The sequence below is a fragment of the Etheostoma cragini genome, chromosome 5 (genome assembly GCF_013103735.1).
Source record: "Etheostoma cragini isolate CJK2018 chromosome 5, CSU_Ecrag_1.0, whole genome shotgun sequence".
Taxonomy (NCBI): domain Eukaryota; kingdom Metazoa; phylum Chordata; class Actinopteri; order Perciformes; family Percidae; genus Etheostoma; species Etheostoma cragini.
The window spans coordinates 28,460,021-28,476,152 of NC_048411.1; the positions used below are offsets into that span (position 1 = coordinate 28,460,021).

Consider the following 16,132-nt stretch of genomic DNA (forward strand, 5'->3'; position numbering starts at 1 on the left):
CCCCCCCCCCCCCCCTGCTGATTTTGAGTGATTTCTTTTGCCAGTGGTCTGATTATTACATGTAAACAAATAGTGCTTTGCAGTTTAGTTTTAGTTTTAGCAGCTAGCCCCTAGCCTGGTCCAGTGTGTTCCAGGCCATCAGACCGGTTTCTGTGGTCCAGGAACTCCTGATTTACACACGAGACTCTGAGCATAACACATGGAATGTACAAAACTCACACAGTAATGTTAAAACCATTCCCCAGTCTGGAATATGTTATTTTATCATTTTCTCCCCAACCATTTGGCGACCCCCAGAAATGATCTCGCAACCTTCCCTTGGTGGGTCCCGGGCCCCGGGTTGAGAAACACTGCTTTAACGTAGAGCTGCAAATATGAATCGATTAGTTGACAAGTACTAATTAAATCGCCAACTGTTTTTGTAATCTATTAATAATAATTCATATGTTAGTTTTTATCCACAAAAAAATTCTCTGATTCCAGCTTTTGAAAGTATTTTCTAGTTTCTTATGACAGTTAAATGAATATCTTTGGGTCGACATTTTTCACCAATTGCTGACATTTTATAGACCAAACTCTATCGATCAACTGAGAAAATAATTCAATTATTCTACATTATTCTACGTTACTCTAAAACCGATTAATCAACGATGAAAGTACTGCAGTTGCAGACCTACTGTAATGCACTTGCATTGTATGGGTGATTACTTTTAGGTACACCACACCTCAATGGACAATACTGTGGCAATAAATGTATGGAGGTATTAGATTTTGGGGGAAAAAAGCTTGTAAAACTACTCTTGTTGATATCAATTGCATGTCACATACAAATGCTGGGTTTCTAAATAAATAGGATGTGAATATATATTCAAAGCTGTCTTTAAATCCTTCATAATCATTCACCATTGCTCTTGGACTTAAATAATGAAAAGATTGTTTCCTTCTCCTTCCTAATCATCTAATATTGACCTTTATAGTGTTTCCGTCCTCACACAGCAGCTCTTTCCAGCTCATCTTCTGCCATTACTAAGCTGATTAGACCAAATCTAAACTGAAATCACATTAAGGCCCATTGTCAGAGTGCGTGGCACCGACACTGACATGAAAAGGAGGACCACACAGAGGAGATAACAACAAATTCAACAGCACTGGTTTGACACGAAAGAAAACAACAGAGCTGACCGGATGGAGGGATTTTATACTCAAAACATTTAAGAAACATCACCTACACACACATACACACACACTCACACACACACACACACGATCCTTGTATGTATGTATCTTGTATCCTTGCATGTGCACCTGTTTAGCTCTCCTGGTAGAGCAGGCGCCCACATACAGAGGTTTACTCCTCGACGCAGTGGAAGCGGGTTAGACTCCGGTCCGCACCCCTTTGCTGCATGTCATTCCCCCCCCTCTCTCTCCCCTGTCAAGTCTAAGATGTCCTATACAAATAAAGGCCTAAAATGCCCCAAAAAATAATCTTTAAGGTCACATGACATAAAAAAATGTCACTTTATCAGTTTTGTTTAAAACATTAATATGCGTCCCCTCAGCCTGCCTATGGTCCCCCAATGGCTAGAAATGGTGTTAGGTGTAAACCGAGCCCCGGGTATCCTGCTCTGCCTTTGAGAAAATGAAAGCTCAGATGGCCCGAGCTGAAAATCTTGCCCTTTATGAGGTCCCAAGGGGCAAGCTTGCCCCCCTTCGCAAAAGCTAGAGACTCAGAAATGGCACACACTAAGGAAAGCTCATTGTGGGACTGGCTCTAGTGGCTGGAATTCTGCACAAAGGCAGAATTTTGGGAAAGAGACTTCAGATACAGTATTAGGGACCACTAAGGTCTATATAAAAGAGACTTCAGATACAGTAATAGGGGACCACTAAGGTCTATATAAAAGAGATCTCAGATACAGTATTAGGGGACCACTAAGGTCTACATAAAAGAGATCTCAGATACAGTATCGGGGGACCACTAAGGTCTATATAAAAAACTTCAGGTACAGTATCAGGGGACCACTAAGGTTTATATAAAACCATCCAAAGAGCACCATGTCATTGGACCGTTAAAAAATAAATAAATAAAAAGAGCCTTGCTGCAATGTTCTATACAGAGTAAGGAAATTTATAATTTGCTTCAGCAGCAGAATTCTTTTAAAAAATGTTTCAATTGCACATACATTCTGGTTTTTAATATCTTTTTCATTTCATCTACATTTTTAATTATGCAGAAGCATGCAGTAGCAGAGGTTTTTTTGGGTGATGGGGGGGTTGGGGGCTGTGTGTGATATACATCTCTTTGTATACAGACCCAGCTGAACAAACAGGGTTTTGGTCCAGCAGATGTCTTGCTGCGATTGGACAGCAGTTAGGCAGCCGTCGGAAGACACCGGGTGATAATTTTGCTCTGCCCTGCAGCGACATGATAATAATGCTCTCATATCCTGCTGTTATTCTCCTGATCGGCTGACAGTCAAGCACAAAAGAGCCTGCATTCATTAGTAATGGGGAGGCGCATTTGCAAACCTGTTTGACATGCAAAAAAGGCATCTCTGCTTTAATACTAATCAAATGTAATAAATGCTGAATCCGAAGACAGAATATAAATATAATCTAAAAACTATAATTGTACTCCTATGAAATGGTTTGCTCTTTATTTGATGGCTCAGTCGACCTTCACCTCCAACATTACAATAAATACTCCATACCGGTAAATAATAGATGAGTCAATAACACTATCAGTTTCTGCTTTGGCCTCATTACTCGCTCACATACTCAGATGTGCTATATACCAGCCATACCCCAAAACATTAACACCAAATTATCAAGGGGCTAGTTATTCAAGCATGTATTTCATATTTTTATTGGTTTAGACAAAGCTCTGCATGCAAGCTATGGCAAACACAGCCTCAGCAAATCCCAGAGCTCCTCCGCAGCCGGCAAAGTAATTGGGGAGGGAGTCCAAAAGGGTCCTCACACACACTGCTGATCTCCTCACACACACTGCTGATCCCTTTGCAACCGACAAGTTGAAATGGCAATGAAGGTGGATAGGAGTCAGTGTTTGTGTGCGAGTGTGTTTGTGTAGAAGATATAAGTATAAAAGGTGGCTTGAGTACTTTGTGTGAATAGGCCCACAGTCTTTAGAGACTCGCTAGTGGGCTAGGAAACCATCTGCATCTCCCCCCCCTACAGCTGCATCGCCAATGGTTCCCCATTTCTAAGGGGATGTCCAATTCTGCTCATTGGTGGTCAGGGCTGTCTGGATGCCAATTTAAGCCCCCACGGCTAAAAATTAGCTAATTAACTATCTCTCACACAGAGAGACATTTCTTTTGTAAATAATTCCACCATTCATCACAATCCAACTCTTTTATTCTAAAGCTTTGCCAGCTATCGGCTTGTGAAATTAGCAAAGAACAGTTGAATGCCGGACTGAAAGCCCCATGAGGGAATCCGTAACGATAATAAGCACAAACAGAACGTGGATTCAAGCTTATTTGAGACCAGATTTTTCAAATGCACCTTAGCTTTCAGCCATACGCTTTGTGTGCAATTGCAACTTGGCTGATAAGATTAAGATGATACAAATTAATTTTGATTAGACGTGCATTAATTGATTTTCCAAATCAATGTACCTCACATATCATGGCATATGCTAATCAGATTCCCTGTTACTGCTACACCCGTCTGCCACGAGGGACAAGGTTTGTGTGTGTGTGTGTGTGGTGTGTGTGTGTGTGTGTGTTCTAGCAGACTGAGACTATAATGAGATCTGTTCATGTTTACAGAGGTCAAATAACACCACAAGGCCATATCTGTACAAAAATACATAAGACTTTAATTCACAACAATCAATTGTGTTAATTCTGCACACCCACTCTGTGCACTGAGACAAAGTGATCATATCCTGAGGTGATGATAAAACGAAGGTGGGTTGCACTGCTTCCATTTAGCTGAAAAAGGGAACAGAAAGACAAGTTGTTTTATCTCTTAGTTCTCTGCATTTAAATGTTTTACATGATCATTATTTTTATTTTGACTCACCGAAATAGCGTTTGACTGAAGATGTCCCTCCGTACGTTCAAATTCTATAAAGTGACAATTGTGTTAATCCCACTTTTAGTTCCTTGGTGTTTAAACCACATGTGCAAACAGATACTTGAGATGGATGCTCCTCTTACCTTTCTCCGTGATAGACTCAAATTGAGAAACATTTTGCGAGGCGTTCCTTTCGATCTTCAGATGCTTGACTGCAAAAGAAAAAAACAGATCTCTTAAATGTTTTAAAAGGAGCAAGGAACACTGAAACAACAAAAAGTAGGGATATCATTTTTTTTGAAAAATTTACATTCTCACTTTTTGCGAGACCAGTTTACAAACTGTGAACATTTTCACTTCAGCCTAGGAACGCATTTCTTTTGGCACTGTGTACCTTTAATGTGGTAAGGGTGTGGTCTGCTCTGGTAGCAGCATGGCTTCATGCACGGTCCACCACTTCAGTCCAGAATGAAATATCAACAACTACTGGATGGATCGCCATGACATTTTCTACAGACATGTATGGTTTCCAAACAATGCATCCTAAGGACTTTGGTGATCCCTTTCTTACTTTTCTTCTAGCACCACCATGAGGCTGGCACTTGTGGTTTTGAGTGAAAAAAAATATATACACACACACAACTACTGGATGAATTGCCATGACATTTGTTACACACATTCAATCCTCAATAAACTGTCACTTATCACTTTGCTATCCCATTTCCATCTAGTGCTACCATCAGGTCAAAATTGCTTAAATCCTTTGGTTTATGGCCAAATATCTGCCAATCTAATGCCATTAACATCAGCCTCAGCTGTACTTTGTGTTTACTGCTAACAAGCTAAACCCTGTTTGGAGATACCTCAGGTTACTAGAGGACTACGGGAGGTCGAAGAACAGATCACATGTCTGATTGGCCAGCCTGGATTAGAGCCTGTGGGCCTCAATGTCTACTCTCTGCAGAACGCCGGCCAAATATACAGAGGTGACTATGGTCCTCTACACTGAAAGGGAGTTGTGCTTTGTAATCTAAGTTAATCAAACAATAAATTATGTCTTGTCTTAAAAAAAAAAAAACATGCTAAACCTAGATGGTGAACGTGTTATAGGCACAAAACCTGCAGCTGCAGCATATTTAATGACATCCACCTCTGTACTTGGTGGTTATTGCTTATTAGCAAGTGTTTACATCCCAACATGCTAAAATAGGATGGTGAACATGTTAAACTACCTCACCTGCAGCTGCAACATGTTAACATTGTCCTTAAGAGCATGTTAGCATGCAGATGAACATGCAGAAGCTTGTAGCTCAAAGCACGCCTCACAGTGCCAGCAGTATGGCTATAAACTCATTTTCTGAGATTTTTTTTTTTATGTACATTTATTCCAATCATGTTTTTCCTCCATCAAATGACTGTGCAATTACGTCTTGTCCAATATCCTGGAACATTTTCCCACTGTAAACGACAGTTTAATTCACATCAAGAATATAAAGAGTAATAAAGAGGAATAGAAACATAACAAAACTAGTGTCTGTGTTTCTCAGTTGGTCATAATAAAAACAGGCATCTTTACGTTTTATTGATCAAAATTAGTTCAGATATCTTACAATAGCTTTTATAAATTCCTCTAAAAAGGAAATATAACAGCCTGTGTTTACAGTAGGGGAAGTCAAGGCAGATAATGCAGACAACATGATTTATCATACAGTTCATTTGACATTAGCAGCATGTATGTGGGTGTGCAGGGTGGAAAATTCACTTTTTGGTCCCCGAGCAAATCGGCTTGTGAATGTTCAAATATTAGCAGCCACCCAAAAGATTAAGATTGTGTTGTTTGGCTTGTGTTAGTCAAGCGAATCTAACTGCATATTTGACCAGTATTTGGCTGGTGGCTGGTGCTTATTATGAACCCTGTCTGTGCGACACTAGCACTGCCTCCATACCGTTGTAGCTGTCCACTGTCACAGCAGAAATCGTTGTGGGTTCAGCAAAGCGAATGATGAACTCTTGAGGAAACATCCCGGTGGACATCCAAAACGTATTAGGGTTTCTGGGTGAAAGAAAACAGTGTTTGTGAAAACACATACAAGGAGTTTGACTTTTTGTTGCTCTCAAAGTACATGCAGAGAATTTGACATACAACTACAAAAATGGAGAGTGAAGCTGAACAAGGTAAACATGAACATTAAACTATGTAGCCTACAGAGTTCAGTTTGTATATTAAAAAGTGTAAACATAACATGACTAGGGCTGTACAATATTATGAAAATATTTCATTGCGATAAATTGGACTGATATTGAGATTTGCGATATGATTGATGACATTGGCAGGGATGATCATTTTTGTATCATTATTCTCATTGGAAAAATAAATTTAGGAAGATTTTTTTCCATAGTCTGCGGGATAGGAATAGTAGGCCGGGGTGTCTCTGCAGCACCACAGTACTTTATTTTAGAATGGTTTAACAAATATTGCGCCCCCATGCAATTCGGATATTGCACTAGTTCATATTGCGTTTCTGATAAAACTGCAATTTTCTGTTAAGCCCTAAACGTGACATGCACATATGTAATATTACAAACATACACACTTAAACAAACAGCTCTACGAGAATTGTAAATAGCAATACTTTACATGCTTTTGTATTGACAAATAATTTGTTGAAATGTGATTTATTGCAGTTATCCCATGCTATGTGGAAGTTGGATGCCGTCTGGTATTTATTGCACACTACGTTCAATGGGTTTTAAATAAAGTGAACACCCTACATTAACTTTTCACAACAAAACAACAAAGCAAAGCAACAAAACTATGGCGTGATTTCATAAACTATGCTAACACCAAAAACTATCCTCTATAACTAAACTAGGCTGACCAAACGTCTTCTTTTGCCCGGACCTTGCCAGTCCACTTTTTACGCACTGTCTGGAGAGTACGGGGAGGGGGTTATAAATTGATGAAAACTTCCGGTTTTCACCCGTCAAAATTGAAAATCAACAATTTTATTGACGCTTTTAATCAATGTTTTTAAATTTTTCATACGTTCGTCCTTTTTTCCCCCCCCCCAATACTTTTGACGCTTTTTTCCCATGTTTGTTGCTTCTTTTTTTTTTAGGGACAATTTTAACACTAACTTAACTTTAGTTTACAGTTATTTGGGGAATTTATGGTCAATAAAACCTCATTTATAGGAAATTATACCTAATGTTTGACATAGAAAAGCAGAAATTAGGTATTATTTAGACTAAAATTAAAGGAAAGTATGTTGATGGATAATCACAGACTGGAATATGTCACCTTTAGTAAATACTATTTCAAAACCACTTCAATTTTTTTTAAACGCTATAAAATTGAATAAGACGCCTCAAAATTACCCATCAAAATCCCCCCAGAGAGCGTTGTGTGCAATCAATCATGTTATTTTGGGTAATTACGATTGGGTTGTTAAAAAGAACATTGATATAGGAAAACGGGTCAATTTGACCCGAGGACAAAATGAGAGTTAAGATGACAGTTAAGTGTGTACTTAAATTGACTGGCGCTTTACACATAATACTTACGGTATTATACTATATACAGAGTGCACCGTGTGCAAAGCAAGCACATATGTTTCAGTGTCTGAAGATCTCAAAGCTCACGGACACCGAAAAACCTTATCTTATTACACTGAAAAGGTTTTAAGAGATATTCAGTTCAAGCTGTATTTTGAAGCTGACACAGAGAGGTCATATTTAGAACATTATTTCACATTTATTTATTTATTTGAAAAGAAAAGTAACAACAAGTTAAATGTTGTTACATATTTTAATTTATTACATAAGTTATTTTTGTATCATTGAGGCATAATGAAGCATGTTCATTAACCTCTGAGAAGTCTGAATTTGTGTCTCGAGGCCGGGCCGAGTTTCCTCTTTTTTGGAAACCAAAATATGGTCAGCCTAAACTAAGCCTGTCTGCTAGCTAGCTAGTTAGCTTAACACTCACCCGTCGGTGATGTTTTCTGGTGGCTGATTCTCATCGCCGGATGTTGCGAGGACAACTTTTGCACCCAAAGAACTTAGAGAGGACTCAATCATATCCAGTGACTTAAACAGCAAATAATATGATGTCCGCTGCCGTCTGGTTGAGGAAAATTACAGTAGTTTCGTTCGGAGGTTTTGGTGTTTTGGAGGAGCGCTAACCTAGCTACTGTCGTTACCAAGCCAACCACTGGCGCTGCGACGCAAGATATATACGTCGACATACACGTCACATTTTTTCGACGCACGTTGCTCCTTAGTTGTTTAGCTGTCTGTTAGCGGTGAGCAGTGAAATTAAACATCTTCACATGGCGAATGGATGTAAGGACGTGTTGTTTTCGCGTGGAAGTGGACAGGTTAGTTACGATGCTCGTGTGAGCATAAGATGACAACACATGTCAACTGTTTTAGGCTGCTATAGAATTGGTTCAGGTGGTGAGCTAGGAAGCTAAGCTACAAAGCAGCGCTAAGTTGGGCTAAGTTGGGCAACAAAGAAAAAAAGCGAGAGAATAGCGGAAACCAGAACGTGTGATGCATCTGACGTGTTTCGTTAGTCGAGATATTGCCTTATTGTGACAAGGTTACAGTGTATTGGACAGACATTACGTGAGTTAGCTTTAGCTGCTCCAATATTCTTCCTGTAGCATCCTTTCCACAGTGGAGGATGCATAGTTTGACAGGTCAGATGGCAGGTCAACTGCAACAACTAGGATATCAAGAGCAAGACTCTACAGTCCGTGTGCACATTCTGACTTGTTTTGCATTGGACGCATTCATCTTTCATGTGCAGAAGTGTAAAATCTGTTGTTTTTTCCCAGAGTGATGACTCGGATATTTGGGATGACACAGCATTGATAAAGGCATATGACAAGGCAGTTGCAACCTTCAAGGTAAAATGGGTGCTTTGCATTGAGGGTGCTCCAATCAGGATTTTTGGGGCCAGTCACCGATGGCTGGAATCACCTGGTCTATTTGAAGCCTTCTCTTTATCATGTCAGATATTTAACATATATTAATTTTAATAGTCTTAACAACAATTTATCTGTATTAAAATTACCGGAAGATACTGTAATGTGAATTATCACCTGTTTACTTTTTTTTGACAGGAAACATTCTGATTCTTCTGTTAGAAACACACCTTAAATAGCTTTCATTGTTAATTTACACAAATGAAAAGTAAAGAACTTAACTTCAGAAGTTCAGAGCAAAGAAAACAAAATCACATAACTTGGGATGTCAAGATAAAAAGGCATGAGGTGTAAAGTATTTTAGGCTGAAGTGAACTGAAAATAGAAACCATGACATAACAGTCAAATGTTTAGAGAATACATCAGTAATTGATTAGCTTTTTGTCCTAGCTCAAAATCCAAAAAAAGGTTCTTTCAATCACTGCAGACATTTTTTCAGTAGTCAGTTTTCTCACGAGTAGCACGTCATCTGATCGACCTTTATGGAGACCACCGATCAAACTATTTAAAGTCTTTATCGGCCGATAACGATCGGTGACCGACCAATCGGGGTGTGTGTGTGTGTGTGTGTGTGTGTGTGTGTGTGTGTGTGTGTGTGTGTGTGTGTGTGTGTGTGTGTGTGTGTGTGTGTGTGTGTGTGTGTGTGTGTGTGTGTGTGTGTGTGTGTGTGTGTGTGTGTGTGTGTGTGTGTGTTAAATGTCTTGCGACTCATTTCTCTGCTCTTGCTCTGTGTGCCAGACTGCCCTTAAGGGTGAAGATGAGCCCGAAGCCTCCAAGAAAAACCTACCCGGAAAAAAACGTAAGAACAACAAAAAGAACCAGAGCAGGAAAAGAACCAATGCACCACCAGATAAAGAGGTGAGCAACTGGAATGGAAGCACACAGATACATATACAGGAAGGTTTGTAACTGCAGTGTTTTTCCTGGGTTTGTGGAAGACGGAGGTTTGGGGGTGCTCCAAGCAACGTTTTTATAGTGTGTTCGAGGGACAGGCAGCTCGCGGATAGTGAGGAGATGTTTGCTGTATGTGACAACAAATGTTGTAGCCTAAAACACGCGTGACATCGCTTAAAGACATTGTTTGTTTGTTTTTGTTTTTACTAAGACTGAATGCATGGATGCGTATGGAAGAAGGATTGAGTGGCTGTAAGGCATGAATGGGTGAACGGATGAATGTAGAAAGGATGGCTTTCATCTTATTTTACTATAGAAAATGGTCATTTGTTATCAGCTCTTTGAGTAGCCTATATGCTTACTGTATATATTTCTTTTAATTGTTTTAACCCTGTGCTGGTTGTTGTTTGCCTGTTGTAACTCCTGCAACAATGTTACTCAGTGTCCAAAACAAATTTCTCCTCAGGGAGACCCCATCATTTTGGAGTATGGATGCTCAATTCTAAAATTCTCTTTTTTTTATGTCTTGATTTATATTTTAAAGTTACTGTCTCCAGACATGACTGAAAGAGGATGGGATAATGGACAACAACTTAGAGTTTAGGCAAGAGTGCAGAGACAAAAAAGGAAAACATTTTTTAAATGTGTTTGTGTATAATAATTAGGCGAAACACACAAAGCTACGGGAACTTAGGACGAACTTTAGAGGCACAGTGCAGCAACATCTCCGCAGGAAACAATATCAATATGATAAATAAATTGAACTCTATAAGATACAATTCACCAAACCCAACAAATCATTAAATGATTACAATTTAACCAAATATAAATTGGAGATTAGAAATAATGAACCACATTTTTAACCCTGTTACATAAGTCTGATAATGGTAGGGAAAACCCTTTTATTGTATTTGGCAGTTTTTTGGGGGTCTAGGTTTAGTTTCTGTGTGGTTTCTCCCGACCAGGTGACAATCAAAACGGTCTGGTCACACTTTGTTGTGTTGTGTCCCAGTGGCAGGTTGGGGACTCGTGCAGTGCGTACTGGTCAGAGGACGGCCAGCTGTATGCAGCCACCATCTCCTCCATAGACGAGAAGAAGGGCTCTTGTGTAGTTGTTTTTACAGGATACGGCAACGAGGAGGAGCAGAACCTTGAAGACTTGCTATCAGAGATTTCTGAGGTGGACGAGGAAACAAATATCAAGGTAAAGTAGTGTACATAAATAATTTTGGTTATATTTATGAAATGAAATGCAGCATAACCTGTGTATTTTGAGGTGTTTTTGCCGGCTGATTTGACAGGTTAAGGTTGGTGTGCATTACATCTCTTGAGTCCATTTTGTTTGGTGGTGTATTTGTAGTATTCCCTAATAAAATTGTAATACTGCGGAGGATATTATGCTGTGTCCAGCAAAATGTGATGCCTTGACTAAAATTTCCTGCTGTGAAAGTCGGGTTTTTATAATAATAATTAAATACATTTATACAGAGCTTTATTATAGACACTCAAAGCGCTTCACCAATGTGTTGCACCCACCTGGGCGATGCACGGCAGTCTTACGCCAGATGCTCGGCCCATATCAGCTCGGTTGAGAGGGAGGGGAACATGTTTTAAGAGCGTGGGGAAAATACGGAGAAAAACCAAGCAGACACGGGCCAGGACGAACCCGGTACCTTCCTGCTGTGAGGCCACGGTGCTACCCACTGGGCCACCGTGCTGGCAGCGTAGAATCAAAGGAAAAGGGCTTGTTTCCAGACTGAACCGTTTACATTTTAAGTGTTGGTAACACATGCACCTTAGATTTGTACATGGCTCACCAACTTTACATTTTGCCGTTCACTTTGAACCGGAGCAAGAGTGTTTTTAAATTAGAAAGAATCCCTCTGGCATCGAGTCAACTCAAACCTGGTAATACTCCTACAGCCTTTACTCAATAAGGAAAGGCAGCAGCATTCCCTGATACAGTTCACACCCTATTTCTACAGTCTCTGGTTCACTAAAGGTCATGCCTTTTAATGTCAAAGCTCGGTTTACACCTATCACCATTTCCAGCCACTGGGGGCCATAGGCAGGCCGGTGGAACTCATATTAATGTTTAAAAACCTCATAGTGACATTTTCATGCCATGGGACCTTTAAAACAAAGCAGGAGGTGCCCGGATACCTCAGGCATTAGAGCGGGCGCCCATATATAGAGGTTTTCTTCCTCAATGCAGCGGGCCCAGGTTCAACTCCGACCTGTGGTCCATTGCTTCATGCCATCCCCCCCCCCTCTCTCCCCTTTCATTTCTTAAGCTATCCTGTCAATAACGACCTAAAAATGCCCAAAAATAACCTTAAACAAAGCAGGAATGGAAATTATACACAAGACAATAAAAACAACCAAGATAGTGTGACCAAATAATTTCTCTTACACACACACACACATACACACTGTAATTAAACAAATGCCTGTGAGAATAAATAGGTTTTGAGTTAGCTTTTTAATGTGGACACATTTGGGCAGTACCTCAGGTCACTCTGCAAATCACAATTAAGAAATTAACAAAATGAGATGAAATAATACCCAAGTTACCTTTTGACACACTGTCATTTTGTTTTAACGTAATATAAGAGTAGGAAATTCCTGTTTTTGCCTTTAGCTTCAAAAACAAATTCAAATGCATTTCAGAAATACCCCCCGTGTGTAGTCACCAAGAAAAGAAAAAAGAATTGAACAAATCGGGGCTAACGCAATTTGTCTCCGCACTTAAGGTAAAGGAGACAGAATCGTCAACAGAGGAGAGTGAGCGGTCGACCACACCAACCCAACACAAACCGCAGCAGCCGCCGCACAGCAAGACCCAGAAGTCCAAGGCCCACAGGGTACCTCCTCCTATGTGGGCCCCTGGGTACCCTCCAGGCCCACCTCCCATGCATGCTTTCAGACCGGTAGGAACAACAACTCATTACCTTATGAGTCAATAATGGACTTATTTTTATGCACATATTATTGCTGAAATTGAAACTAAGAATTTATTTGAAAATAATTAGGACTTCACTCAGTCTGTGAGGTCAGCTCTATGAGGCAGCAACATAAATACTAGAATGAAATGTACACCAAGTGTTTACGATGGGAACGATAAAACTAGAATAGAAACAACAACCTCTCAGAGGTGGCATTTATAGAGATTGGATTGCAATGAATTTAACTGGCGTTTATGTTAAAAGGTCTATGATGTAACGGTTTAAAGTCAACGAAAGAGGAATAGTACAATACGGTTTTAAAAAGAATATATTTTATCTTAAAGGCCTCATGAAAAATGATTTATTCTACCAGTGTTGACTCTGTTTCCCTGTGTTGTTCAGTTATCTCTTGTTGTATGCCAAATATCTGTTAAAAAAAACACAATTTTAAGTATTTGACATTATACTAATGGCCTGTTCTCTTCCTGCAAAACGGTTTTACATGTTTGATGACTCATCCTGCCCTCTGGGGCATTTACTAATTAATATGCAATAGAAATACATGAAGAATACATGAACGTTGATGAGATTCCGAGAACTGAATGAGCCTCGTGCAATTATTTTAAGTTGGGTAGAGTTCACTGAAGAGTGTTGATTACCTCGGCTGAGTTCAGTGGGTTATGTATATTTTACCCCAACCTATTTTTTTTTTTTCCCAGGGGGGAAACAAACGATCTGGTGGTCACGGGCCTGTACCTCCTTCCTGGCCTCCCATGATGCCGTTTGGTCCACCAGTGAGTTGGCTATCTGTACACTAACTAGAGATCCAAATGCTACTGCAGATACTATTTTATTTGAGCAATACGTAGGGTTGATCGATTATGGAAAAGAAATTATAGTAAAAATCGCATTTTATATTTAACACAATTACTCCAATACTTTTGGAAAGATGTTTCATTTATTGAACTTTAAGGGCAACTACCATTTTTTTGAACCTGGACATTGGTGCAGTATTAAGCGAGATTGCTGAAGTCGGCAACGGCCAAAAAAGCTACAATGTAAGTTAGTAGGGCAATTGTCCAGCTTGGATTTACCTTCACAAAAGTGCTTTTTTTCCGCTGACAGGCTCAGATTAATATTCAGAGTGTCTGACAACATTATGGAAAGATTTCTAAGGAGGTCGACCTTTCTGTTAATGAGTGAGATCTTTTTTTTAAAACATAAAAACCGCAAACTTTTGTTCGCTTAACCCACCAGACTCCATGTACATAAATACTAATTTTAGTATCGTAAAATACACTTCATTCAAAATCAACAGACACAGCAATGATAAGCCGTTTTTGTGTTGTCTTTCCACTTTTCCAACCATCACAACTGTAGTTTTGATTGAAATAAACACATTGTTCATGTGTTCATAGCAACATAAAAATATGTTGACTCTCTACACGCTAAAAGTATTGTTTTTTTTTTAAATGGAGTCTGGTGGGTTTAGTCTGTTGTTAAAAAGGAAGGTCTCAAAGAGGTTCTGGAGGTCTATCGCTGAAGTCTCCTTCCCATATTGTTGTCAGACACTTTGAATATTAATCTGAGTCTGTCAGGGGCAAAACAAGCACTTTTGTGAAGGTTAACAAGCTGGACAATCGCCCTCTTAACTTACATTGTAGCTTTTTTCGCCGCCGCCGACTGCAGAGATCATGCCTAATACTGGACAAATGTCAAAGATTGTTGTTCCCTTCAATCACTTGGACACAAAAACATCGGGGAAAAAATAACGGTAGCTACCCTTTAAAGAAAAACAATGAAACAGTTAAACAAATCAACAGTAAAACACATTTTAAAGTGGGATCTTTCCCTTAATACATTTCCTGTTGAACTTTTTAAATTCCCCCTAAAATGAATAAAATTAAAACATTCAAATGATGGCTGAGTGAGTTTAGCCTTTGTGAGGGGTGAAAGTGCACTACGCAAAACGTCATGCCCGGTGACCCTTGCATACCATGTGAACTGGCGGGGGCCTCGCCCTTCGGAGTTTTGAGACTCATCCTGCACTCAATGGTGTTAAATCAACCAAAACAAGTCCCCGTGACACAGAGGACAACACAAGGGCTAATTGCACAGCACTACTTCCATGTACTGTGTATTATTTTCCCTAGCAACGGGGTCCGCCATCTACATGTAAGAAAGCACACATTTACTCATTCAGCTGGTAAACTGAGAAACATCTTTTAATGTAGAATGTAACTGATGGACAGCATCTGCATGGTAAACACACTCTCTCTGCCTCAGATGATCCCTCCACCCCCACCCATGAGCCCAGACATGGTGGATGACGAGGCTTTGGGCAGCGTGCTCATCTCCTGGTACATGAGTGGATATCACACAGGATACTACTTGGTACGTGCACAGGAGCTACCTGACTTATTATGGGCTGTAAATGGGCTTCACCGCTTTTATTTACATGTTCAGTCTCTTGCATTTTGTAGTAAAGAACAGTGGGTGTACATGGAAATTTGGAAGCCTTTTTGGTTAAATAACTCTGTTATGCTTCTTAGCTAGAAAAGCTTTTTCATCAAATGTCTCCCGCTGCTAACAGATGGGAGCCTTTTTTTTTCTTTTTTTTTTTAAAGGGGAGTTGTATGTTAACATGATATGCTTTTTACAGGGTTTGAAACAAGGACGCAAAGAAGCTGCCAACTGGACGAAACTGCACCACAAATGAAATGATCAACTCCACATTTCATAGTGTGTTTCTCAGGGCGTCGCGTCACCTGGAGCAGCAGCCACCCTCCCTGTTGTGCACAATGTGCGTTTTTCTTGTTTCAATGAAATGTTATATGAAGTGTACGAGCTGTGAAAAGACCGTTCATCTGAGCTCAAGGAGGAAAGTTTTGTATTCTTTGTAAATAGATTAAATAAAGGCTATTAGAGCACAGTCGATACCTCGTTTTGTATTTTGTTCTTATTGCGCTGTAGCATTGCCACACTGTTGCAAAAGGAACATTTATTACAGTAGATGTGTGTAATAGTATCTACTTTTTTACTTATTATAAATATATTTTACTATTTAGCAAAAGGGGGAATTGTTATTCAAATGTGTAGTGACAGACTAAATGACGTGTGGTTGTAATGGCAAGGAATGTCCAGCAGAAGTCAGACTAGTATAATATATTCACGTCATAAGAAAATATGGCATGAGTACACACTAATTTGGTGTTAAACCTGTACCGGACCACTGCCAAACACTCTACGCTTCTCATT

At 39.7% G+C, this 16,132-nt stretch overlaps 2 protein-coding genes across 2 annotated transcripts; one reads left to right on the plus strand and one right to left on the minus strand.

The window, feature by feature from the left end:
• Window positions 1-3,822: 3,822 nt before the first annotated feature.
• On the minus strand, window positions 3,823-8,282 carry LOC117944459 (heat shock protein family B (small) member 11). The gene is made up of 5 exons (XM_034871279.1): window positions 8,033-8,282; window positions 5,991-6,097; window positions 4,188-4,256; window positions 4,051-4,094; window positions 3,823-3,959 (listed from the first exon to the last, which is right to left on the minus strand). Exons 1-5 carry the CDS (start codon window positions 8,122-8,124, stop codon window positions 3,867-3,869), a joined length of 405 nt encoding a protein of 134 aa, XP_034727170.1. The 5' UTR covers window positions 8,125-8,282; the 3' UTR covers window positions 3,823-3,866.
• Window positions 8,283-8,286: 4 nt separating this feature from the next.
• On the plus strand, window positions 8,287-15,821 carry smn1 (survival of motor neuron 1, telomeric). Its single transcript, XM_034871271.1, has 8 exons — window positions 8,287-8,423; window positions 8,886-8,957; window positions 9,774-9,893; window positions 10,942-11,133; window positions 12,683-12,859; window positions 13,594-13,668; window positions 15,161-15,268; window positions 15,537-15,821. The coding sequence occupies exons 1-8, from the start codon at window positions 8,376-8,378 to the stop codon at window positions 15,591-15,593; spliced, it is 849 nt and encodes a 282-aa protein (XP_034727162.1). The 5' UTR covers window positions 8,287-8,375; the 3' UTR covers window positions 15,594-15,821.
• The last annotated feature ends 311 nt before the right edge of the window (window positions 15,822-16,132 follow it).

Excerpts from the sequence above, each read along its gene's own strand:
- LOC117944459 (XM_034871279.1), bottom strand. The coding sequence starts at position 8,124 with ATGATTGAGTCCTCTCTAAGTTCTTTGGGTGCAAAAGTTGTCCTCGCA. Across the intron at positions 6,098-8,032 it reads CCAGAAAACATCACCGACGG|AAACCCTAATACGTTTTGGA; the intron begins GTGAGTGTTAAG and ends TCTTTCACCCAG. Across the intron at positions 4,257-5,990 it reads GACAGTGGACAGCTACAACG|TCAAGCATCTGAAGATCGAA; the intron begins GTATGGAGGCAG and ends TTTCTTTTGCAG.
- smn1 (XM_034871271.1), top strand. The coding sequence starts at position 8,376 with ATGGCGAATGGATGTAAGGACGTGTTGTTTTCGCGTGGAAGTGGACAG. Across the intron at positions 12,860-13,593 it reads CCATGCATGCTTTCAGACCG|GGGGGAAACAAACGATCTGG; the intron begins GTAGGAACAACA and ends TTTTTTTCCCAG. Across the intron at positions 15,269-15,536 it reads ATCACACAGGATACTACTTG|GGTTTGAAACAAGGACGCAA; the intron begins GTACGTGCACAG and ends TGCTTTTTACAG.